At 38.7% G+C, this 26,058-nt stretch overlaps 4 protein-coding genes across 5 annotated transcripts; 1 reads left to right on the top strand and 3 right to left on the bottom strand.

The window, feature by feature from the left end:
• Nucleotides 1–49: 49 nt before the first annotated feature.
• On the bottom strand, nt 50–544 carry LOC141612830 (uncharacterized). The gene has a single exon (XM_074431579.1). It carries the CDS (start codon nt 542–544, stop codon nt 50–52), a length of 495 nt encoding a protein of 164 aa, XP_074287680.1.
• A 1,152-nt stretch (nt 545–1,696) lies between these two features.
• LOC141610905 (proline-rich receptor-like protein kinase PERK15) lies at nt 1,697–25,502 on the bottom strand. 2 transcript variants are annotated; one of them, XM_074429216.1, is made up of 8 exons: nt 25,074–25,502; nt 22,774–23,277; nt 3,973–4,059; nt 3,823–3,893; nt 3,575–3,651; nt 3,345–3,492; nt 2,465–2,623; nt 1,697–2,203 (listed from the first exon to the last, which is right to left on the bottom strand). In XM_074429216.1, exons 1-8 carry the CDS (start codon nt 25,390–25,392, stop codon nt 1,892–1,894), a joined length of 1,677 nt encoding a protein of 558 aa, XP_074285317.1. In that variant the 5' UTR covers nt 25,393–25,502; the 3' UTR covers nt 1,697–1,891. The 2 variants fall into 2 exon arrangements, with proteins under 2 accessions (XP_074285317.1, XP_074285316.1); XM_074429215.1 differs by lacking the exons at nt 1,697–2,203; nt 2,465–2,623; nt 3,345–3,492; ... (1 more) ...; nt 3,823–3,893; nt 3,973–4,059 and adding exons at nt 19,709–20,218; nt 20,532–20,690; nt 21,427–21,574; ... (1 more) ...; nt 21,910–21,980; nt 22,060–22,146 and having other exon boundaries at nt 25,074–25,500.
• Nucleotides 12,833–17,391, top strand: LOC141612537 (sulfite exporter TauE/SafE family protein 3-like). Its single transcript, XM_074431352.1, has 10 exons — nt 12,833–12,862; nt 14,124–14,283; nt 14,761–14,961; nt 15,227–15,291; nt 15,848–16,030; nt 16,129–16,179; nt 16,267–16,494; nt 16,578–16,671; nt 16,888–17,028; nt 17,117–17,391. The coding sequence occupies exons 1-10, from the start codon at nt 12,833–12,835 to the stop codon at nt 17,230–17,232; spliced, it is 1,269 nt and encodes a 422-aa protein (XP_074287453.1). The 3' UTR covers nt 17,233–17,391.
• Nucleotides 17,602–18,496, bottom strand: LOC141610906 (uncharacterized). The gene has a single exon (XM_074429217.1). It carries the CDS (start codon nt 18,316–18,318, stop codon nt 17,827–17,829), a length of 492 nt encoding a protein of 163 aa, XP_074285318.1. The 5' UTR covers nt 18,319–18,496; the 3' UTR covers nt 17,602–17,826.
• Nucleotides 25,503–26,058: the final 556 nt, after the last annotated feature.

The following is a 26,058-nucleotide window of genomic DNA, read 5'->3' as shown; positions in this document are numbered from 1 at the left end:
CCCAAACCTAAACCCGACCCTAATCAACACGGCCTAAAGAAAAAAAAATCTAAGGATTGAAAAAAAAGCCCTCAATTAAAGTAGGCTTCTTCTTATCCTCGTCATCTCCGTCGTCGTCGCCGCCGCCGCCGCCATTTTCCGTCTCCTTAATCCCCAAATCCTTAATCTCATCAACACAACCACCCCTCTCTCCGTCATCACCACCGCCGCCAATAACCACCACATCACCCTTCTTCACATCATCATCTTCATCATTTCTCTCTCCAACCACCAGATCACCACTCGCATCCCACGCGCCGCCTTTTACGGCGGTGCACGGGCCGGAAGACGGGTCTACCTCGGGAGTTATCCCAATCAGATCATCGTGCGGTGGCGCGTCATCGTTGTCGGCGGCACGTGAGCCTCCGGCGACGGCGGAGGCGGCTTTGAGGAAGGCTTCGTGGATTGAGTGGAGTGGTAAGGCGCAATCTTCGAGGCCGGCGTCTTCGAGTTTTGGTGGGGTGATTTTGTGGAGAAGGGACATGTCTTCTTTTGTTGCTTCCATTTTTGTGATTGATTTATTAGGGTTTGTAAAAGGGGGAATTTTGGGGAAAATGTAGAAAGGGATTGATTGTTATTTGGAGATGTTTTGAGTATTTTGCTTATTATCCTGAATCTCATCTCATTTTTTTATCTCATCTTATGTTCAAACCGGATCTGAGTCGAGATGACTCATTAGGCTATGTACTTTTCGGCTTAATTTCAGCCAAATTAAATTCAGTTCAGCTCAATTAAGTCAGTTTAGTTCAGCTCTATTCATCTCGGTAATTTTCAATTCATTTCAGCTCAATTTAGTTTAGTCGGCTTCATTCAACTCTAAAGAACAAGGAAGTCATGGACTTATGAGTTATGACCTAACATTGATTTAATCCAATAATAAATTAGCTTATTAATAGTCAAAATAAAACTAAATTAACATTTATTTTTAATTGTTTTAATTTAAAATTAAATAAATGTGCCATAGAATTGTTGGACATGAAATTATTAGGAACTTGAAATATATGTTAAAATATACGTATGTCAAAAAAATAATGTGCCTGATAATGCCAACTGATACAACCAAACTCGATTAGACAATTGGACCTATGTCCTAGTGAAAACCAAGGCCGATGTTGACACGACATGACTCTAAACTGACCTTATCTCGATATTGACCCGTTGAAGCCTGACTAATACGACACGACTCAAGCCGATTTAACCCGACTCGTAACCGACCTAAGTGACCTAATTGCCACTTAACCACAACAAAGTATCGCAGATTAGACTACAAATGCCCACGCTAATTAGATATTGTACCGTTACAATTACATCTTCATAGGTTAAATACTACTCCGTATACATACTACTATCAAGTATCAACAAATGAGGTATTTGATACTCTGTATATAGAAAATTTATTGTACACTACTCCCTTCCATTCACGAAAATCATACCATTTGTTGAATACATGCGAGTAATATTTCAATTAAACGGTATGATTCCACTGAGTGAATATACAATAGTCTAACACAATAATTATTGCGGAATATGTATCAGTCAAGATAAAGGGCTCAAAGCTGTTAAGGGAAGAAAATGGAATTTACTTGTCATCAAATCCCTCCATCCAAACAAACAAAACGGAAAATACTCAAACCCATTAACTACCCCAATAGTTAAATGTGGAAAGGGAAATAAATACCCCAAATTACTATGTTAGTACCAAACTGATGTATCCAAACATATACAAGGACATTTGCCCTATTTAACAAAAACCCTTCTTTATACACCTAATCCTCTAATTAATATAGATACTACCTCGAGAAAAAACGTATTTGTTTGAAAGAATGAAAGCTTCGAATCAGGGTTAACTTTGTCATTCCACACGAATTTCAACGACACCTGTAGCACCCGTCGTGTTAGATTTGTTGGTCTCCGTCTCTTGAGTATCACGCTGATTTTCAGTACTTGAGGTTGATGGCGGTAGATCATGTTCACCTGTGAACACACTGTACTCACCCGTGCTCTGCTCTTGGCTTTCCAAGGCTAGCTTCCTGAACTTCTTTAAGTTTTCCTTGTATTGCAGGCTTGAGTCGTAGTCTGAGCTACCGTGGAATGTTCTGTTATCTGGTGCAATTTCTTTTAGAAGATCCTCAGCGGACAAGTTCCCTTCCAATGCTCGTACTACCTGTTGCCACAGACAACAAAACCCAAGTTTGAGCGCATAGGACTGCCTTCGATAAACTTGACTCCCTAGAATCATATACTACCTTCATTTGAAATTAATTCCTCTCATCTGACTTTGGTGGTCAACAGACGTCAACTCTGACCACTAATTTCATCATATAGGCAAATATGTGCATGTATTTAGAGTCACTAAATATGTAACAAAATTTATCATGAATAAACAGGATGGAGGGAGAATATATATCTTTGCCCAGAAATTCACCTGGCTCAATTGTGGTCGGCGCCTTGCAGAGCTACGAACACATACAGCAGCACAAGCAACCATTTGAGCCATCTCAGAGGAATCATAATCCTCCAGTCTATGGTCAACCAGATCGTTGAAGCTTCCACCTTCTAAAGCTTGCATGAGCAACGGCCTCGCCTGCAAGTTAACAGAAAAGAATAAGAAAACCTCAATGAGCTTTCTTCAGGTAAAATAGTTAACTATGAAAGAATGGCCTGAGTTTCTTCCAACAGCAATTACGCATTACCAGGAGTCTAGAATAGCTGCAACAGAGGAACAATTCCAACCATTGGGCTCGATAGCGGGTCGTACGTACATAGACTTACCCTTGTGGTGATTTAGTGAAGGTGGTTTTTCCAGGGTGAACCATAATGAAAACTATGTCAAGAATTTTGTTTACAGACCGCTTATTCCCACCCGAGTGAAAAAATATAGTGACTTTTGACTTTCATTGAAAATAGTCACTATATTTTCAGTGAAAAAATATAGTGACTTTTGACCCAAATAGAACAAAATTAACTTACATTTAAAAGGAAAATATCAAAACATATCCTTGCACTAAAACCCTAACTGACACCTAAACGTACAAGTTTAACAATAAAATCATAACATTTCAAAATACACGATGAACCAAAGATCATCCTTATGTTCCACATTTACTCAATATATTAACTGAATGATCAAAACATGCATAGCGCAATGAAAAGAGAACTCCCAGATCATATACATTCTAGGGAGTACAGAATTCTGGTTTTTAAGGATATCATCCATTGGGGGAATTCATCAGATTTCAAGGCTCATTAATTGTTCCAAAACATGACTAAGAAATAGTTAAATACTTGAGAAATGGCATGCTCACCCATTCAACCATGCTATCATCCATGAAAGGCCGAGCTTTGTCAACAGGTCTACGCCCTGTGATCAGTTCCAAAAGTACAACCCCAAAGGAAAAGACATCTGATTTCTCTGTCAATTTCCCGCTTGAGGCATACTCAGGTGCCAGGTAACTGCATGTCACCCCAATAAAAATTAGATACTGACGTTAGCAAAAAAATTTACACATAAAGATCTAGAGCAGTAGAGCTTTACCCAAAAGTTCCCATAACTCTGGTTGAGACGTGAGTGTCCGTGTCAAAAGAGAACTTCGCAAGCCCAAAGTCAGCAACCTGGAGAATAAAGCACATTCAATCAATGACACATTAAATTTACATAGTCATTAAGTATGAATCTATATAAAAAAATAGTCTTGAGGGTCACGAGGTGAACATAACATCACAATTGAAGTTCCTGAAAGAAACACTCTTATAACTTATTGATTAGCTAAATGTTTTGTTTACCTTTGCTTCAAACTCGTCATCGATAAGAATATTAGCAGCCTTGATATCGCGGTGTATGATTTTGGGCTGACCTGCACATTTACCAGCCATCAGTCAACAGCTTTTCAAATGCTTTGGTATGGAAACAGAAAATGGTAATTGACAACTCACAGTCCTCGTGAAGATATGCCAGTCCCTTAGCAGCACCTAGTGCAATTCTCAGCCTTGTAGCCCAGGTCATGGGTGGCCTTCCTTCACCTATACACATTCAATTAAACAAACATATTACATATAGGAGCAACAGTGAACATAAGTCCATAAAAAAGGAGAGAATGTTTAATGTCTAAACTGCAAATGGTATTGATTATTGAAGAACCAACTGTTATGACTTGAGCAAAGCTACAAGTTTGGTATATGCATTGACCAAGGCAAAGCAGCTTGTAAATTAGATCTTTATCAATGAGGAGAGAAAACTATGCCTGGTGGAAACATCGCATGGAGCATTATGTCAAAAGTGCGGACTATGAATGTTGGTTAATCATTCAAAAGGGTCCCCTCAAAATCGAAGTGACTAATGCTGATGGCACTAGTTCTTTGAAAAGTGAGGATAAGTATGTTGAGGCCGACTATAAGAAAATCGAGAAAAACTCTAAGGCCATGTCCATTCTTCAATATGGAATCGGTGACCAAGAGATTAATCGTATATCTGGATGTGCTTCGGCCAAAGAGATTTGGGACACCCTAAACCTTGCCTATGAGGGAACGTCACAAGTCAAAAAATATCGTATTGATCTTCTCATGCAACAATATGAGATGTTCAATATGGAACGAGATGAGTCAATTAATAGTTTGTCTTCACGTTTTTCTAGTATTGTCAATGACCTTAAGAGTTTAGGTAGGGGTTTTCAATCCGAGGATTTAGTCCGTAAAATCCTTCGTAGCCTAACTGAAAAGTGGCAACCGAAGGTTACGGCTATTGAGGAAGCTAAGGACCTTTCATTGCTCACCCTTGATGAACTTATGGGCTCACTTATGGCTCATGAGTTAACTCTCATGAAGCGTTCTAGTGAAAGCTCTAAAGGGAAAGGACTCGCTCTTAATGCTCTCTCAAGTGATGAGGAGGATGAAGATGATGAGTTTGCAATGTTCACTAAAAACATTGTTGGCATGATAAATGGTCGAAACTCTCAAAGGTATAGCAACAACTCTAGTAAACGCCGTTTTCCTAAAAGAAGATCTAACTCCACTGTTGGTTGCTTTAAATGTGGTGACAAAGGTCACCAAATCAAAGAATGCCCAAAGTGGAACGATATCAAATCTAAGGAAAAACGTGACTTTGCAAAACGTGATTACAAAAACAAGGTAATGACTGCTATTTGGGGCATGTCTGATTCTGAAGAGGACGATGTCCTTGAGGATGAATTAGACGCCAAACTTAGCATCTCGTCTAGTTCCTCAAAAAGTGCTTCCAAATCATCAAAGAAAGAAGACATCAAGTGTCTTATGGCTCACTCCACAGATTCAGACTCCGATTCAGACCATGAGGTAATTAAGCTCAAGAAAAAGGTTCGATCTTTCTCTAAAGACAAAGTTTGTCTCCTCCTTGATCAATTCATAGATAAATGTCGTGTCCAAACTAATAAATTGGAAGCTATGCAAATCGAAATTGAGGACATAGCTGAGGAAAATGTAGTCCTAAAAGAAAGTCTAAATGAGAATGATCAACCTAGTTCCATGTTGAGTCTTGAAAAAGAAATCAAAAAGCTTCGAAAACAAAATTTGTTCTTAGTCAACAAAATCGATGAAACCAATGCAACAGATCCCTGCACTGTTGCATCAAGTTCTAACAAAGGAAATGTGTCATCACTAACACTAGAACGTGACCAACTTTTGATTGACTTAGCTACTCGTAACAACGAAAAGGATGATCTTGTTAAAATCGCTGAAATGTTAAATGATGAGTCTAGTCATGTCAAAAGTGCCTTAGAACGAGCTCAAAAAACAAATGATGACCTTCTTGCTCAAATTGAGATGATAAAAAAGGCTGAAGACTCATGCCACAGGTCTCTCTTGTGGCATCTGATTCGAGAAAAGAAGTAGATACTCTCACGAAATTAGTGTCTTCTTTAACTAAGGAACGTGACACTCTTCTAGCTGACCTCAAATTATGTCAAAGGGATAATAAACAATTGGAACAAATTGGGATGTTACTTAGTGACGAAGCAAGACTTGCAAAACAAGCTTTCGACAATTTAGGTAAATTGAATCTTAATCATCTTGCTAAAATCGAAACATTAACTAAAGAGCTAGATGAGGCTAAGATGTTCTACTTAAAATGGGAAGGAAGTCAGAATGTTTTGGAGTTTCTCTTAAAACAATCACAAGAATATGAAAAATTTGCAAAGAATGCTGGACTTGGTTTCAAATGCAACAGTAGCACACACTGTTGCACTCGAAACCAGGATCCAAGTCAAACTGACTTCCGAAGAAGAAAGTATGCTGGTCTTCCCGAGTACATCATTTGTAACTATTGTGGCAAAACAGGTCATGAGTTCAATGGTTGTGACAAAAGAGTCCGTGACTTAGAAAGAAACACTAAGAATGCTAAACAAGTGTGGATAAAGAAAGAGAAAGTCAAAGAGGTCGTTGTCAAGAAGGAGCCCAAACTTGTTTGGGTTCCTAAACTAAATGTTTGATTTCTTATAGGCATTAGTGAGGGGCAAAGCAGACAATTGGTACTTAGACAGTGGATGCTCTCGTCACATGACGGGAGATGAAAACCAATTCCTCTCGCTAGAAGCCTACGATGGTGGCATGGTGACTTTTGGCGACAACAAGAAAGGTGAAATCATTGGTATTGGAAAAGTTGGTAAGTCAAAGTCATTATGCGTGGACAAAGTGTTGCTTGTCAAAGGTTTGAAACACAATCTCTTGAGCATTTCACAACTTTGTGATCGAGGTAATATTGTTGAATTTCTTGCTAGTGAATGTAGAATCATCAATGGAAAAACTAGAGAACTCATACTTGAAGGTAAACGTGTCAAAGATGTCTACATGACTAATTTGTATGCATTGTCGGGTCAATCATTATCATGCATGAGTGTTCAAAAGAACGACCCTTGGCTTTGGCACAAACGACTTGGTCATGTAAATGCTAAGACCCTTAACACCCTCAAGAGACTTGATCTAGTTGACGGCATTCCTAACATTAAATTCGAATTCAAATCACTTTGCGATGATTGTGTTAAAGGAAAACAAGTTAAGTGCTCCTTTAAATCCAAAAAGGTTGTTAGTACTTCCCTACCTCTTGAACTCATTCATATTGACCTATGTGGACCCATGCGAGTTGTGAGTAGAGGTGGAAGTCGCTTTATTTGTGTCATCGTAGATGACTTCACAAGATTTGTTTGGCTTCTCTTTTTAAGTTCTAAGGATCAAACATTTGATGAGTTCTTAATTTGGGTCAAAAAGGTTCAAAACAAATTTGGTTATAAACTTGTCTCATTAAGATCCGACCATGGAACCGAATTTGAGAACTCGTCATTTGAGTCTTATTGTAATGAGTATGGTGTTAGTCACAACTTTTCGGCCGCAAGAACCCCACAACAAAATGGGGTTGTGGAACGAATGAATCGAACTCTTGAAAATATGGCTAGGACCATGCTCATTAGCTCTAAGGTTCCTAAGAATTTTTGGGCCGAAGCCGTAAACACATCTTGTTATATTTACAACCGTGTCATGATTAGAAAAATCATTGAGAAAACTCCCTATGAACTACTACGAGGAAGAAAACCTAATCTTTCACACTTAAAATGCTTTGGTAGTAAATGCTTTGTGCACAATAATGGAAAAGACAACCTTGGCAAATTTGATGCTCGTAGTGATGAAGGAGTTTTTGTTGGTTATTCCGATCATAGTAAAGCCTATAAAGTTTATAACAAAAGGACCATGAAAATGGAAGAAAGCGTTCATGTAATATTTGACGAATCTAGTCTTTTTGTGTCAAACACACAGGTTGATGATGAGGATGATGAATATGATGATGATTTTGAGATTGGTATGATACGACATGAAATGGATCAAGTGGTAGAAGAAGGCCGAGCAACAGTTGGAACCACCGCATTTGCATGAGAGGATGCACAAAATTTAGGGGAACTAATCGTCCTCCTACACAAGATGATGCTACCTCATCCAGGGGGAACAAGGATGGTGAAGAACAGCCCAACCTAATCATAAACGAACCACAATCACCTCCTTCAAACATTTCTCATGCAACAATCCCCCTCTTTATTGCATTTAACAACCCGAATCTTCTAACTCACTTATCCCCAAGAAATGGAAACACCAAAGCTCACATCCCTTATCAAACTTAACCAAAGACCTAACCTCGGAATAAAAACCAGATCATCGCTTCAAAATTTCTGTGCACACAATGCCTTCATCTCAAAAATCGAACTGACCATGTCACAAAGAGGCCTTGACTGATGAATGCTGGATGATTGCAATGCAAGAGGAATTGGAGCAATTTGAAAGGAACAAGGTATGGCATCTTGTCCCTAGGCCCTCCCAACGTACTGTAATTGGTACACGGTGGGTCTTTCGCAATAAGCTAGATGATGTTGGAGAAATCGTAAGGAATAAAGCTAGACTAGTGGTGCAAGGTTTTAACCAACAAGAAGGAATTGATTACGATGAAACCTTTGCACCGGTAGCTAGGCTTGAAGCCATACGAATGCTTGTAGCTTTTGCGTCTTTTCAAGGTATAAAGCTTTTTCAAATGGATGTCAAAAACGCATTTTTAAATGGATACCTTGATGAAGAAGTGTTTGTTGAACAACCTCCGGGCTTTATAAACAACGAGTTTCCCAACCACGTTTTTAAACTAGATAAAGCACTCTATGGTTTAAAACAGGCTCCTAGGGCTTGGTATGATAGGCTTTCAAAATTTCTGTTGGAAAATGGTTTCATACGTGGGTCCGTGGATAAAACGTTGTTTATCAAGTCACAAGGAAATGAATCGTTGCTTGTGCAAGTATATGTCGATGACATTATTTTTGGTGCAACTAACACAGTTCTTTATAAGTACTTTTCTGATTTGATGACTTCGGAATTTGAAATGAGTATGATGGGAGAACTTGGATTCTTTCTTGGTCTTCAAATCAAACAAGGTGAGAATGGAACGATGATTCACCAACAAAAGTACTTAAAGGAAATGTTAAGTAAGTTTGGGTTGACTAATTCTAATCCTATGCCTACACCAATGGTGTCTAAAGTCAAGCTTGACAAAGACGAAAACGGTAAGAGCATTAGTGAAAAGGTATATCGAGGTATGATCGGTTCCTTACTTTACTTAACCGCTAGTCGACCCGACATACAATTTAGTGTGTGTGCTTGTGCCCGTTTCCAATCAAATCCTAAAGAATCTCATTTCAAAGCCGTCAAACGGATTTTTAGGTATTTGATTGGAACACAAGGGCTATACCTTTGGTACCCAACTCACTACGAACTTGATCTTGTAGGTTTTTCGGATGCGGACTATGCCGGTGATACATTGGATAGGAAAAGCACTTCGGGCATTGCTACTTTCCTAGGACCATGTCTCATTTCATGGGCTTCGAAGAAACAAAACACCGTTGCATTGTCCACGGCCGAAAGCGAATATGTGAGTGCCGCTCTATGTTGTGCACAAATTCTTTGGGTACGTCAACAATTGCATGATTATGGCCTTACTTTCGAGACTACCCCTATTTTTTGTGACAACACTAGTGCAATTAATATATCAAAGAATCCTATACAACACTCACGAACTAAACACATCGACATACGACATCATTTTCTACGTGATCAAGTTGAGAAAGGTCATATTTGTCTAAGCTTTTGTAAAACGGAAAATCAAATTGCGGACATTCTTACAAAACCGTTAGAAAGAGAACAATTCGAAAGACTTCGGTCGGAAATTGGTTTATTAGGTGACATACCGCTAAATTAAAATTACGTTTTCCAATGATTGATTAGAGGGAGGAATTACATGTAATTAAATATTAGCTAATATGGTAGATGCATGCAAATATCGAACAAATGTGACTGACAACCGTATGAGTGCACTTGAGTTGTTTTTACATTGAGCTTCCAAAATCACTTTATGTCCCATCACTCCTAAAAACCTACACCCTAGCCTCACATTATCAACACTCAACCGTCCCTCACCTAGAATAACTACACCATCCCCTCATTTACTTTCATGTTTCCACTAAACACACCCTATTACCCACTAAATAAACAACCACCCTCACCTTTTTCGGTTTCCAAAAAACCGTCAAAACCATTTCCCCTTCCACTTTCTTAAAATGCCTCCAAGATTTTCAAAAGAAGTTCTTCAACTCAGAGATACATTTAATCCAAAATTCATTGCCAAAAAGATGGCTCCCAAAACCGCTGCCAAACCAAATGAAATCACCTCTGCCACTGCCAAACCAACCGTTGCACGAAAGAAGACAACCGCCAAAAGGGGCGGTGGTCGTGGCAGAGGAGGAAGAAGTAGGAATCCTCCTATTTCTCTCCAATTAGATGCTGAGGTGGACATTAACACCGATGAAGAAGACTCCGGTTCTAAGGGAACCAAAAAGAATGAAGATATTGAAAAATCAAGTGATGTTGTCGAAACAAGTGAAAAGGGAAATCACTCAAGTGAGATGAAAGAGGGGGAACTTGAAGGAGAGAAATCAAAAGAGGGAAACAAAGAAAAAGAAAGTGAGGAAAAATCAGAGAAATCAAAAGAAAGTGAGGAAAAATCAAAAGAAAGTGAAGAAAAATTAGAGGAAAAAGAAAAGGAAAGTGAGGAAAAATCAAAAGAAAATCAAGGGGATTCAAAAGAAAAAAAAAAGAAGGAGAAGAGTGACGATGAGAAAGATGTTGTTGAAAAGAATGATGATGATGTACTATTGAAAGATTTGGTGAGTGAAACTTTAGAGAAGGATAAGAGGAGTGAGAGTGATGCAACGGAGGCCTCCACTGTTGAAAGGGAAATCGGTTCCAATGCTGAAAAAATCGATTATGAAGTTGTTGATGTTGAAGATCGTGATGATACCACAATGGTGTTTGATGATGGGCTTGACCCATTGTTCTCAAAACCTGCATCACGAACCCGGTCCAAGAGAAAGATGCTTGAAATATTTGGTGATGATGACGAGGATGTGACCCCGGAGGCATCCCCTCCAAAACCCAAGGTTACTCAAAGAAAAAGGGGATCCGGGTCAAAAACCAAAGCAACCAAAAGGGCTCGTTATCATCGGGATTTGCCGAGCATTGATGAAAATGAGATCATTGAGGAGAAGGTTCCTCTCAACACATGCATGGATCTTGTCATTGCTCCCTTTGCCGAATCATTCAAGAATGACATCTTCAACCATCTTAATTCTCTCGATCTCCCGGAGGAGATCTTCAAGCTTTGTCACGGTACACTGATTTGTTGCTTCCACAGTGGAAGACGTTATAAAAAATCTTGGTATGACACCTCTCCTGCTTTTAAATACTTCAAAGAGGCTATGTATGCACAGGGTTGGGTGAATCTGTTGGACAAATATAGTCCCATGTATTTGTCTGAAGTCATCCAATTCTATGCAACGGTCAAGGTAGATGTTGAATCTGGAACTCTCTCAGCTTTTATAAATCAGAAACCCTTTGTCTTAACCATCGACCAACTTGCCGCTCACTTGGATATTTGTGATGTCGGGCTTACCTCCTTCCCCAAACGAGATTGGGGTGAAATTGATGAGGTTACCTCTAACCAGGTCATGAAGGTCCTTCGACCTCATGATGATGATGGCCCTACCAACATATATGCCTTTGAATTAACCGCCCCCATCCGGTTCATCTTCAATCTGGTTTTTCGTAATCTTGTCCCTTCCAACAATAGCCGAGGGAGATGTTCTCTCCTTGACATGCTTCTGATTCATCACATCGTCAAGCATAAACCCATTAACCTTCCTCGCCTCATGTTTCACCGCATTCTTGAGATGTCCACTGAGTTCCAAAATGGGAACTTTGACAAAAATGCCGTGGTTCCTTATGGTATGTGGCTCTCGATAATTTTTATGAGGGAAGGGTTAGTATTGAAGGGAAGCCCTGCTATTGAGAAATTAAGTGATGAGATGACACCGGGTCTCCTTTCTCGGATGAACTTGGAAATTAAGAATGGCAAATTGGAAAGGAAGAATCAGTCGGGTTCTACAGTGGGTTCTACCGTTGAAATGGGTGTGGTCCTTGCAAAGTTGGATGAGCTCCTTGGGATTGTGAACCGGTTGGTCAAAGAACAGGGCAAGTTGAGGGATGAAGTTGGTGATCTTCGCACCATGAATGAAGATCTCCTTGAACGTCTTCAGAATGCCTCCTAAACCCATACCTCTTTAACCCGTCTCTCCTCTTGAACTTTGGCTCTTTGTTTCGTTTTAAGACACTCTCTTGCACCTTCGGTTGTTTGTTTTTATCTTGCTTGAACTATTTGCGTGTGTTTTAATCGTGTTGCTTGCCTTTTGGACATGTTTTCTCCTCCTTTGACGATGTCAAGAGGGGGAAGTAGTTTAAATTATGCTATGTGTGATCTTCTAACTCTTAGGCTAACGTTCACCTTAATTATGTCTTAGCTTCCATGATTAGATGTTTTACTTTGGCCAAGCATGTTGCACCTTTCGAATACCTTGATCATGTTTATTAATTATGTTTATGTTGAAATTGACCAAAGACCGACTAACCATGGGCTAAGGGGGAATATCACACATGTATGGACTTGTCATCATCAAAGGGGGAATTTGTTAGAACACATTAGATTGATGATGCCAAGTCCCCTTGTTATTTGATTGTTTGCTCTTAGTTGAAACAATTAGTGAATGAAGCAATCAAATGGACTTTCAACAATGATTCAAGATGATCAAGCCAATCAAGGAAGTCAAGACAATGATACTTTCCACAGCCATAGTCGATATATGTAAGAGTAAGTGTAACATTCTCATTTTAGTCAAGTAATAGCAAAACCATGCAACGGTACGCTGTACCGTGGTTTCTGGTACTATCATACGGAGGAGTTTTCGTCCAAATGTTTTTAAGTGTCAAAACTTTGCAAACTTTAAACCTTAAACATTTGAATTTTCAGAAACTTGAAAACAATCTGAAATTTTGGAGTTACAAGCCCACTTGACTAAGCCTCTAGATTTGTGCAAACACCTTTTACCAAAATGGCAAAGAAGACTTGTCAAACTTCTAAAGTAAGAAAGGCTTTTTGCCATTTCGGTAAATTGTCACATGTTGAGTGTAGAAGCTTAAGTTTTCTGATTTCTTAAGCCCCAAGCCTACAAGTCTAACACTTACCATCACTCAAAGCTATCATTTTAATATTGGATTTAATCTTTCAAAGTGTACTTACCTAAGACTTAAATCCACTATAAATAGAGTGTCTTAGTCACATTTATTTCTTAAGACTTCCAAAGCATTTATTGTAAAAACCTTGCAAATCATTTATGCATTGAAAGCTTTGTTCTTCAAGCATTTGCAAAACGTTTTTCTGATTTTAAGTCTTCAAAACTGTTTTTCGAAAAAGCTGTAAAACCTCCAAGTATCAGTTCGCTGTACTGTGACATGATGAGTTTGTTCCATGATTCTCGTGTTAGATCTTCATTGTAATCTCCATGTTCATTTAAGTGAACTCTTGAGATTCAAGATTCTGTAACACCTTGAGATAGAACCCATAAACTCTTGAAGCGGAGTAGCTTTAAGTTTGAGTGCAACCGGAGTAGGTTGGCGAGTTATTTTCATTGTAAGGGGTTTAGTAAGTTTGAGTAAATTTCTAAACAAGCAATAAAATAACGGTTGGACGTAGGCCTCGGAGTAGAGGCTGAACCAATTTTTTAAATGTCGTTTGTTTGTTCATTTACTTTTACGTTCTTCCACTTTGCTATTTCTCGCATGTACCTAATCAAGTTCTGTGTCACAGTCACCTATACCGTGACATAGAACTGCTGTACCTTCTTGTGAACTTACCTTCAATTAAGTTTCTCAAGTCTTGTACTTCTTTATTCTTAGCTTAAAGTAGTTAATTAACTAAGTTAAGAATAAAATTTTTAAAAGGTACACCTAATTCACCCCCTCCCCCTCTTAGGTGTTAATCGTTCTTAACTCTTCACACACGTTTGGCCGGTGAGTAATAATATAGCTAGTAGCGAATCTTACAAAGGCTGGATAGAGTCCCGACCCCCTTAAGTTTAATTAATACGTTGTGTTTGATAGATGAACCATCTCAACCAAAACCATAATTATTCCTATTATAACAGGAGCTGAAGATTGGATGGACAATAATAGTAGGTTCATTAATAGCATTTTTCGGAGCTGCATTTGGGAGTGCTGGAGGTGTTGGAGCTGGCGGAATTTTTGTTCCTATGCTTACTTTGGTCATTGGCTTCGATGCTAAATCTTCTGCTGCCATCTCGAAATGTATGTATGTTTTCATGTCGTACTTTTCATTTATCAATCTCTATATATGTAAGTCATTCACATCAACATTACCCCAATACCTTAAAGGCTCGTGTCCTTAACATGCAAGAGGGTCATATTTACATGGCTAATAACGAAGTTAGGGGTAGCTAGCCGGGACAGTCCCCCGACTTTATTTCACAAGGATAATTGGCGACTGTTTTCGGTCGCCCGCTTTTTTTTTTCTGTCGCCAAATTGGCGACTGTGAATGCAGTCGCCTTCTTTAGTCGCCCTTATCGTGTTTTCTTGTAGTGAAATCATCCCCCATCGTCTCCCCCTTGCCCCTCAACCTTCGAGTTTTGGCTCCACGTCTATACGCAGTCTTACCCTTGTGTTGATTCAACCCACAAATATTGTTTCGGAAAACCTTGGTTAGAAAACATGTCTATTTGATTGCTTTTTCATGATTTCTTATGGTAAAACCTATATATGGACAGGCATGATCATGGGGTTATCAGCCGCGACAGCTTGTTTCAATCTCAGACAAAGGCACCCAACACTTAATCGTCCGATTATAGATTATGACTTGGCTCTTATTGTTCAGCCAATGCTACTACTTGGGATCAGTATCGGAGTCACTTTGAATGTCATTTTCGCCAACTGGATGGTTACAATCTTGCTGATAATAGCATTCCTAGGTAATTTTTTTCTTTCCTTGTTAACCTGGTCGAAAGGGAGCCTTGGCGCACTGGTAAAGGTATTGCTTTGTGACCGTGAGGTCACGGGTTCAAGTCCTTGGAGCGGCCTCTTGCCAAAGTGGCAAGCCTTTACACCGTTGTGGTGGGACCCTTCTCTGGACCCTCGCCTAGCGGGGACGCCATCGTGTATCGGGCTGCCCTTTTCTTATTAACCTGGTCATATTGACAGGTACAGCCTTACTGATGGTATATTTGTTTTGATTAGGCACCTCGACGAGGTCGTTTTTCAAAGGTGTAGAAATGTGGAAGAAGGAAACCATAAAGAAGAAGGTTATAACTTATAACATCTTCCGAACTACTGTCATCTTTCCCTTTGATATTTGGGATATTCTCTCGTGTACCCCTGTAACTTTTTCATTTTCTAAGATATACCCTCTTTTCTTGCAAAAAAAACTTTGACCGTCAATAACTCAGGACTACAAATTCAGAATACAATAAACTTTTTTTTCAAATTGAACGTCTTTAAGAGGTCTTCGGTTTGAAAAAGAATTCACCGGCGTCTCAACTCGTAGTCGGGAATTATGGTCGGTCAAAATTTATTCGTTAAAAAAACTTTGACCAACCATAACTACAGGATACGAGTTCAAAAAGCGGTGAATTGTTTTTTCAAATTTAAGGTCTTGACGAGATAACTGGTTTGGAAAAAAAAATTACCGTTTTTCGAACACGTAACACGGAATTATTATCGGTCAAAGTTTTTGAAAAACGAGGTACACCTTAAAAACGAAAAAGTTCGAGAAAGACACTGTGAGAGAATATCCTTGATATTTTGTGAGGTTTTTTCGAGTTTCTAGTCTCATAAGTTTCTTATTTCGAACTATTCCAGGAGTCGGCTCAACATGTAAAATCAGGTGGTGGTGGTGAAAGTAGTGGCGGTGAAATTAACAGGTCATTACTTGGAGGTCCAAGTGAGCCACACAAGGTTTCTTTAGCTGAAAATGTGAACTGGAAGCAATTATGGATACTTGTCACAGTATGGCTTACATTTCTGGCCATACAAATCGTCAAGGTTATCTCCTATGACTCCGATAATGATTGTACTATAACGACATTACCTCGAAAATGTGAAATTAACAGCGACCGTTTGTATAACTGATATTGCAACAGGATTTCACAGACACCTGTTCACTAGCATTCTGGGTGCTGAACTTGTTACAAGTAAGAATCCTGCTGTTTTTTTTTAATGTTTAATAAGTTGATATATATACCTCGAAAATTTGGCATTGATTCAATGTCTGAAATCAGATTCCGGTGGCTGTTGGAGTTACATTATACCAAGCAATTAAATTGATTCGGAGGAGAAGAGTCGCAGATAACTTGATGGAAGACACAGAAGATTGGGAAGTGAGAACCCCACAGCTTATTTTCTGCGCGTTGGTCTCGTTGTTGGCTGGTACCCTTGGTGGATTACTCGGTCTTGGTGGCGGCTTTCTTTTGGGACCCATGTTTTTAGAGATGGGCATCATTCCTCAGGTATAATTATTCTGCAACATTCAGATATCAGAGATACATATGGTTCGTACTCGTTGCTCCTGCTGACGGTTGTTTACTTGAAGGTATCAAGTGCCACAGCAACCTTTGTAATGACCTTCTCTGCTTCTATCTGCGCGATTGAATATTACCTCCTTGACCGATTCCCAGTACCCTATGGTAAGTGCAGTAAGTGGATTATACATCCGATGTATTACCACCAGTTTTATAGTTTTGGAGCATTATAATGAAATTTTTGAGTTTTTTTTTTTTTAAATTTTATTTTTATTATAAAGTTTCTGAGTTCGTTCACTAAAGAACTCACTCTCAAATCAAATTCATACTTAGTTTGCCAGAAGAAAGTGAATCGTCTAACCGGTTGCCTGGTGTCTGTAGCTACTTACCTGACTGTAATAGCTATAGTCGCTTCGATTGTGGGCCAATACGTGGTGAAAAAATGGATAGCAAGAGCGGGAAGAGCATCCCTGATCGTCTTCATTCTGTCAACCATCATATTTGCGAGTGCTATTTTACTTGGTAACTTCATACTTCCTTAAATGTAAGGCTTTCCTACTCGATTTTAAGTTTTGGTAAAAATCTTAGCTCCGCTCTTCGTTTTCCTCAGGTGGAGAAGGTATAGTTGACATGATTCACAAGATCAAGCATAATGAGTACATGGGATTTGAAGACCTCTGCAGTTCTGGAGGCGACGAAGAACTTACTCGCCGCCTAGCCTTTTAATGCTCGAAACAAGCTACGCAAATGACCGGCTTGATCTATCATCTAACCGTAATGCTACTACATGTTTAAATTTAACACCACGGTTAACTGTTTGTTAACCATTACTCATACACTTCGAATCTACGAAGCCATCATCATGGCCGATTTAGAGACTTTCCGCAGTTGTTCAATTTTGCGTGTCTAAGCAAGTCGCATATGACAGTACAATATTTGACGGATTGAACGACACTTCCATCCGACATATTACAAAAACTTCTTGTGTTATATTCGCTGATTGATTATATCTACGGAATAACAAAGTAGATGAGACGGTTTGAGACGGTTATGTGAAACCGGCTCATTAACGCTTAACCGGTTTACTAAACCATATAAAAACAACAGTCGCAACATCGTATTATTCATATAGATACAAATTACGATTGTGCATTACACGGTCACAAAACTTGCAAGTCGCAAGTAACAAATAACACAACTAAACACAAAACAACCTAACCCGGCTTGTCTAACCCGAACACGAACATAACTTCAAATGATCAAAACTCGAACCCAAACCTAAACCCGACCCTAATCAACACGGCCTAAAGAAAAAAAAATCTAAGGATTGAAAAAAAAGCCCTCAATTAAAGTAGGCTTCTTCTTATCCTCGTCATCTCCGTCGTCGTCGTCGCCGCCGCCATTTTCCGTCTCCTTAATCCCCAAATCCTTAATCTCATCAACACAACCACCCCTCTCTCCGTCATCACCACCGCCGCCAATAACCACCACATCACCCTTCTTAACATCATCATCTTCATCATTCCTCTCTCCAACCACCAGATCACCACTCGCATCCCACGCGCCGCCTTTCCCGGCGGTGCACGGGCCAGAAGGCGGGTCCAACTCAGGAGTTATCTCAATCAGATCATCGTGCGGTGGCGAGTCGTCGTCTTCGTTGGCGCGTGAGCCTCCGGCGACGGCGGAGGCGGCTTTGAGGAAGGCTTCGTGGATTGAGTGGAGGGGTAAGGCGCAATCTTCGAGGCCGGCGTCTTCGAGTTTTGGTGGTGTGATTTTGTCGAGAAGGGACATGTCTTCTTTTGTTGCTTCCATTTTTGTGATTGATTTATTAGGGTTTGTAAAAGGGGCAATTTTGGGGGAAATGTACAAGGGATTGATTGTTATTTGGAGATGTTTTGAGAATTTGTGTTTTACTTATTATCCTGAATCTCATCTCATTTTTTTATCTCATCTTATGTTCAAATCGGATCTGAGCCGAGATGACTCATTACGTCCTGTACTTTTCGGCTTAATTTCAGCCAAATTCAATTCAGTGCAGCTCAATTAAGCTCACTTTTGTTCAGGTCTATTAATCTCCACAAATATTACTATACAACCAGTTGTATAATAAGCATTGTACAACCCTATACATTAATCCGAGCTTATGTGCAATTTTATTGAGTTTTGTAAAAGTTATTTTTTTTATGTTTGAGTGTGTGATTTCAAAAACTTTAAAGATAAATTTCGATTCTTTTTAACAAAGTTTCAAAACTTTAAGATCACATTTCGGATTCTACACCATACAACCGTATACAACTGGTTGTATAATCTACTAATTGATTAATCTCGGCAATTTTCAATTCATTTCAGCTCAATTTAGTTTAGTCAGCTTCATTCAACTCTAAAGAACAAGGAAGTCATGGACTTATAACCTAACATTGATTTAATCCGATAATAAATTAACTTATTAATAGTCAAAATAAAACTAAATTAACATTTATTTTTAATTGTTTTAATTTAAAATTAAATAAATGTGCCAGAGAATTGTTGGACATGAAATTATTAGGAACTTGAAATATATGTTAAAATATATGTCAAAAAATAATGTGCCTGATAATGCCAACTGATACAACCAAACTCGATTAGACAATTGGACCTATGTCCTAGTGAAAACCAAGGCCGATGTTGACACGACATGACTCTAAACTGACCTTATCTCGATATTGACCCATTGAAGCCTGACTAATACGACACGACTCAAGCCGATTTAACCCGACTCGTAACCGACCTAAGTGACCTAATTGCCACTTAACCACAGCAAAGTATCGCAGATTAGACTACAAATGCCCACGCTAATTAGATATTTTACCGTTACAATTACATCTTCATAGGTTAAATACTACTCCGTATGCATATTACTATCTACAAATGAGGTATTTGATACTCTGTATATAGAAAAATTATTGTACACTACTCCCTTCCATTCACGGAAATCATACCATTTGTTGAATACATACGAGTAGTATTTCAATTAAACGGTATGATTCCACTGAGTGAATATACAATAGTCTGACACAATAATTATCGCGGAATATGTATCAGCCAAGATAAAGAGCTCAAAGCTGTTAAGGGAAGAAAATCCAATTTACTTCTCATCAAATTACTCCATCCAAACAAACAAAATGGAAAATACTCAAAAGTCAAACCATTAACTACCCAATAGTTAAATGTGGAAAGGGAAATAAATACCCCAAATTACTATGTTAGTACCAAACTGATGTATCCAAACATATACAAGGACATTTGCCCTATTTAACAAAAACCCTTCTTTATACACCTAATCCTCTAATTAATATAGATACTACCTCGAGAAAAACGTATTTGTTTGAAAGAATGAAGCTTAGAATCAGGGTTAACTTTGTCATTCCACACGAATTTCAACGACACCTGTAGCACCCGTCGTGTTAGACTTGTTGGTATCCGCCTCTTGAGTATCACGCTGATTTTCAGTACTTGAGGTTGATGGCGGTAGATCATGTTCACCTGTGAACACACTGTACTCGCCCGTGCTCTGCTCTTGGCTTTCCAAGGCTAGCTTCCTGAACTTCTTTAAGTTTTCCTTGTATTGCAGGCTTGAGTCGTAGTCTGAGCTACCGTGGAATGTTCTGTTATCTGGAGCTATTTCTTTTAAAAGATCATCAGCGGACAAGTTCCCTTCCAATGCTCGTACTACCTGTTGTCACAGACAACAAAACCCAAGTTTGAGCGCATAGGACTGCCTTCGATAAACTTGACTCCCTAGAATCATATACTACCTTCATTTGAAATAAATTCCTCTCATCTGACTTTGGTGGTCAACAGACGTCAACTCTGACCACTAATTTCACCATATAGGCAAATATGTGCATGTAGAGTCACTAAATATGTTCAAACAAAATTTATCATGAATAATCGATGTTTTCATATCATTGTTTTTAGAGAGTTCTCAGTTAAACAGAATATAAACAGGATGGAGGGAGAATATATTTCTTTGCCCAGATATTCACCTGGCTCAATTGTGGTCGGCGCCTTGCAGAGCTACGAACACATACCGCAGCACAAGCAACCATTTGAGCCATCTCAGAGGAATCATACTCCTCCAGTCTATGGTCAACCAGATCGCTGAAGCTTCCACCTTCTAAAGCTTGCATGAGCAACGGCCTCGCCTGCAAGTTAACCGGAAAGAGAAAAAAAAAAAAAAAAAGGAAAACCAATGAGCTTTCTTCAGGTAAAATAGTTTAATTATGAAAGAGAGGCCCGAGTTTCTTCTAACAGCAACTAAGCATTACCAGGAGTCTAGAATACTGCAATACAACAAATAATCCAAACCATTGGACTGGATAGGGGGTCGTATGTGCATGGTCTTACCCTTGTGGTGATTTAGTGAAGGTGGTTTTTCCAGGTTGAACCATAATGAAAATTATGTCAAGAATTTTGTTCACAGACCGCTTATTCACACCAGAGTGAAAAAATAAAGTTACTTTGGCTTTCATTGAGAAAAAAGATTACCAACTTATAAGAAGTCTGACCCAAATAGAGCAAAAATAACCTAGATTTAAAAGGAAAATCTCAAAACATACTTACACTAAAACCCTAACTGACACCAAAACGTACAAATTTAACAATAAAATCATAACATTTCAAAAAGAACAATGAACCAGAGATCATCCCTATGTTCCACATTTACTTGATGTATTAACTGAATGATCAAAACATGCATAGTGCAATGAAAAGGGACCTCCCGGATCATATACATTCTAGGGAGGTACAGAATTGTGGTTTTTAAGGACATCATTCATTGGGGGAATTCATTACATTCCATCATTACATTCCAAGGCTCATTAATTGTTCCAAAACACATGACTGAGAAATAGTTAAATACTTGAGAAACGGCATCCTCACCCATTCAACCATGCTATCATCCATGAAAGGCCGAGCTTTGTCAACAGGTCTACGCCCTGTTATCAGTTCCAAAAGTACAACCCCAAAGGAAAAGACATCTGATTTCTCTGTCAATTTCCCACTTGAGGCATACTCAGGTGCCAGGTAACTGCACGCCATCCCAATAGAAATTAGATACTGACGTTAGCAAAGAATTTTACACATAAAGATCTAGAGCTTTACCCAAAAGTTCCCATAACTCTGGTAGACACGTGAGTGTCCGTGTCAAAAGAGAACTTAGCAAGCCCAAAGTCAGCAACCTGGGAAATAAGATTAAATTTACATAGTCAATGACACATTAAATAAACACTTTTATAGCTTATCAATTAGTTAAATTTAGCAAGCAGATTCAATCAATGACACATCACAATAAAACTATAAAAGGTCCTGAAAGAAACACTCTTGTAACTAATCAATTAGCTAAATGTTTGATTCAATGTTTACCTTTGCTTCAAACTCGTCATCGATAAGAATATTAGCAGCCTTGATATCTCGGTGTATGATTTTGGGTTGACCTGCACATTAACCAGCGATTAGTCAACAGCTTTTCAAATGCTTTGGCGTAGAAACGGAAAATGGCAATTGACAACTCACAGTCCTCATGAAGATATGCCAGTCCCTTAGCAGCCCCTAAAGCAATTTTCAGCCTTGTAGCCCAGGTCATGGGTGGCCTTCCTTCACCTATACACATTCAATTAAACAAACATATTACATATAGGAGCAACACAGAACACAAGTCCATAAAAAAGGAGAGAATGTTAAATGTCTAAACTGCAAATGGTATTGATTATTGAAGAACCAACTGTTATGACTTGAGCAAAGCTACAAGTTTGGTATATGCATTGACCAAGGCAAAGCAGCTCCTAAATTAGATCTGTATCAATGAGGAGAGGCAAAAGAGATGTCCCAACCTACTCTCAACAGCGACGAGTATGCACTGATCATGCAGAATTTTCTAACTGTAGCCCAAATTAGACCAATGACTGAAACTATTTACAGTCTCCAAAAGAAACACAGGGTTGGATTCAGAGAGATTAAAATTTTGACTCTTAATATGAGAAGATGTTGACCCAAAAACATCTCAACGGGCATATAGAAACCAAAATTCTTATTTAACTCTGGCTTCTTGCGGGATTAATTCAAAAATTACATGCATGTGCAACAGTAATTGCTTCTAAACACCTGCCAACACGTTTCACCAGTCCCCGGAGGTATAATGCAAAACTAATGTCAGTTGCAGGATCCATACTAATGGAATATATGTTAGACCAGTGTATGAAGAACAATTGCAACCCAAAAAAGATTTACCATGCAAATGATACTCCAAAGTCTTGTTTGAAATGAACTCATATACAAGCAACCTCTCATCTCCCGAAGTGCAATATCCAACAAGTGACACAAGATGTCTGTGATGGACACGACTGATCGTGTCCACCTCAGCATGAAATTCACGCTCTCCCTGAACGCTGCCAGTTTTTAACTGTTTGACTGCAATCTCTTTGCCATTAGGTAAAACTCCTTTGTGGACATAACCAAAACCACCTTGACCAAGAAGATTGATGCTTGAGAAGTTGTCAGTTGCCAGTGCTAGTTCTTCATAAGTAAACGTCCCACTAGGAAAGGGCAATGAAAGACCAATGGATTGTGATGGGTGTGATTGCTCCGATCCCACGCTACCACTTGATTGAGGTATTTGTGCGCCAGAACCTTGTTGTGGGGTTGGCTGTCCGTTTGGCAATGCTCCAGGTGGAGGATCAGGATTAGGTTGGTGATGGCGCTGCCGTTGGTGCGCTTTTCCAGCGGAAGGGTCATCTAAAAGAAAGCAACTTCATCAGCTCTCATAACCAAATGTCTACGCAATAGGGCATAGTAATAAACTGGAAACTCATGACAATTTCTTTTTTTTATGACAAAAAAAAATCATATAGCACAAGAAACTACTTTATGTTCAATCTTGACTGTATGGTTGAAATGGGGACATCAATGCGGACCATTACAACAACATTAACCCACTGCTGCAAATTGCGAGGTAAGGAGGTCGGATCTACGCAGCCCTAAGCTTGTGTTAGCTACACAAAGATTGTTGATGAATAACCCAAAATGAAAGTTGCATAGAGAACTGCATCGAGTGACTGTTACTTCACAATAAAAAAGAAGCACGGCCAGTTTAATGAGCCATTTCTAGATGAATAGACTGATAAAGTATCGCAATTAAGATAGGACAATTATCAGAATCGCATGCCAAAAATTTTACTCTTTGTTCATGTCAAAAACCCATCGCCTCAAAGGCTAAAATCTCATTTCATTTCATCAATAATTGTGCCCAAAGATTCAAAGAATCAGATCCAATCTACACAAACGCCATCACACAGTCAAAAAAAATATCCCACTTTCCTTCCTAGTAAAAATCCAGAAAAATCTTCTCTAACACATCTTACAGGTTTCGAGTCTTACGACATTCCTGAACTGCATCAAGCATTCATTAACAAACGTCCCCAATGTCTCATTTCCAGTTTCCCACATTGTCCCACATTGTCTGACAGACTGCCTCAATAATCAAGTCCACCTTCCACTCTCTATCACCTTCACACAAGTTGCAGTAATATCTTGAATAACATCTTACAACGAACTCTAATTCCTTCCACTGAAGATCGACTAATGATCCCCTATAATCCTATATCCATGTTATCTCTAATCTCCCACTACACACACTCTAACTCACAAATCAAAACTGTAATCTCCCAGAAACACAACGGTCTCATGACTCTCATCTAACACAAATACTAATCCGATAATCATATTAACTACCATTTCGTAGTATCCATACACCGGTCTAACACAAATACTAATTGTCCCAAAAACCATATAGAAAATGCAGCATTGTTCTCACTTAAACCCCTTAGATCCCTTCAACATTAAACTACATTACACACTATATACTCCCTCCGTCACAATCATTTGTTTACCTTGTGAGGTATTTTAATCAAAGTTAAACAAATGATTGCTAAATATAACTAATTCCTCATTACAATTCACAAATCAGAATGCATTCAATTAATTAAGTACATAAACAATCCACAAAACAACAAAAGTTCACAAATTCGATAAACCACAAAAACCCACCATATACAACCATGAAACACTACTGCATTAATTATATATCAAATCAATATCAACTTAAATAGCAACATAATAAACCAAATAAATAATACTCCCTCCGTCTCATTCATTTATTTACCTCCGATTAAAAGGGAATTAAAAGCGTAAAAAAACGACTAGGCTAACCTAATCAATCATTAATCATCACAAATCATAATGCATCCAATTAATTAGGTAAATATATACATGACGACAAAAGTTCACAAATTCACCAAACCACAAAAATCCACCATTTACAAGTTTACAACCATGAACCACTACTGCATTAATTAAATATTAACATTAACTTAAATAGCAACAAACTCCGTCTCATTCATTTATTTACTTTTCATTAAAATAAAACAAATAATTGAGACGGAAGGAGTAGTAATAAACTTCGTGACAACTAATTAAAAAGTAAACAAATGATTAAGACGGAGCGAGTAATAAATCCATTAAAAAGAACATACATTTAGGAATATCATCAGAAAGCAACAACAACTTCTTCTTCTTTTGCCTCCGTTTATAGAAAAAGACGAAAACACCCACGCCAATCAACACAATTAACCCTCCAAGTCCAATTCCAACCACCAATGCCGTCACTGTAGCCGGCGACATGCCACTGGACGCCGGCGGCGGCGGTGATACGGCGGAGGAGACGGCCGGCGCAATGTTTGACGGCGGAGTTACAGTAGCGGGGAGGCCGGTAGACGGCGGAGAGAGGACGGTGGCGTTGTCGGCCGGAATTAACGGCGAGGTTTCCGGCGGCGGCGTGATAGTAGAAGACATAGAGTAGTGTAGTGTGGGCGGAAGATGGTTTTGAAAAGTAAAAGAGAGAGAGAAAGTAGGGCGTGTGTAATACGGAGTAGAGAGACTGTGTGTTTTTTTTAGTGGGAAAAAAGGGAAATAAATGTATTCGTTGGTTTCTTAGTACAGTGGTTAATGGTTTATACGACGTCGTTTTGTTTGTGTTTTAAAAATGATTAAATGCATTAGCAAAATCCTTTATACGACTGTCAAACTGTATTAGACAGGTGTAAATACAGTTTGGTGGATTTGTCGACTTTATTTACTCCGTACTAATTTTGGTGTACATTGTTATTGGAAATTTGGAATACCTTCCCTATATAAAAAATTTTTAAGGGTTATTTCGTTCACTTGAAAAAAAAAGGTATGAGGTATAGGCAAATGTGAGGGTTTTATACTCATATCTCAAACATATGAGGTATGGATTCCTCATACATAAGGAGGAGGTGTGTATAAGATTGATACCCATGAGAATCAAATTAAAATAAGCAAAATGTGAAATAAAAATTATGACAAAATGTAAATCAAATCTTCCATATACTTATTTGATTAAATTTTTATTTTAATTATTAAATAATACTAAAAATTTTGATTTAAAATATTTTATTTTACTGATTTTAACTTTTAATTGAATTTCAAACTCATGCC

This window comes from Silene latifolia, chromosome 11 (assembly GCF_048544455.1).
Source record: "Silene latifolia isolate original U9 population chromosome 11, ASM4854445v1, whole genome shotgun sequence".
NCBI classification, from domain to species: domain Eukaryota; kingdom Viridiplantae; phylum Streptophyta; class Magnoliopsida; order Caryophyllales; family Caryophyllaceae; genus Silene; species Silene latifolia.
Note: the sequence above shows the minus strand (reverse complement) of the source record. Positions and strands in the feature narration are given on the sequence as shown.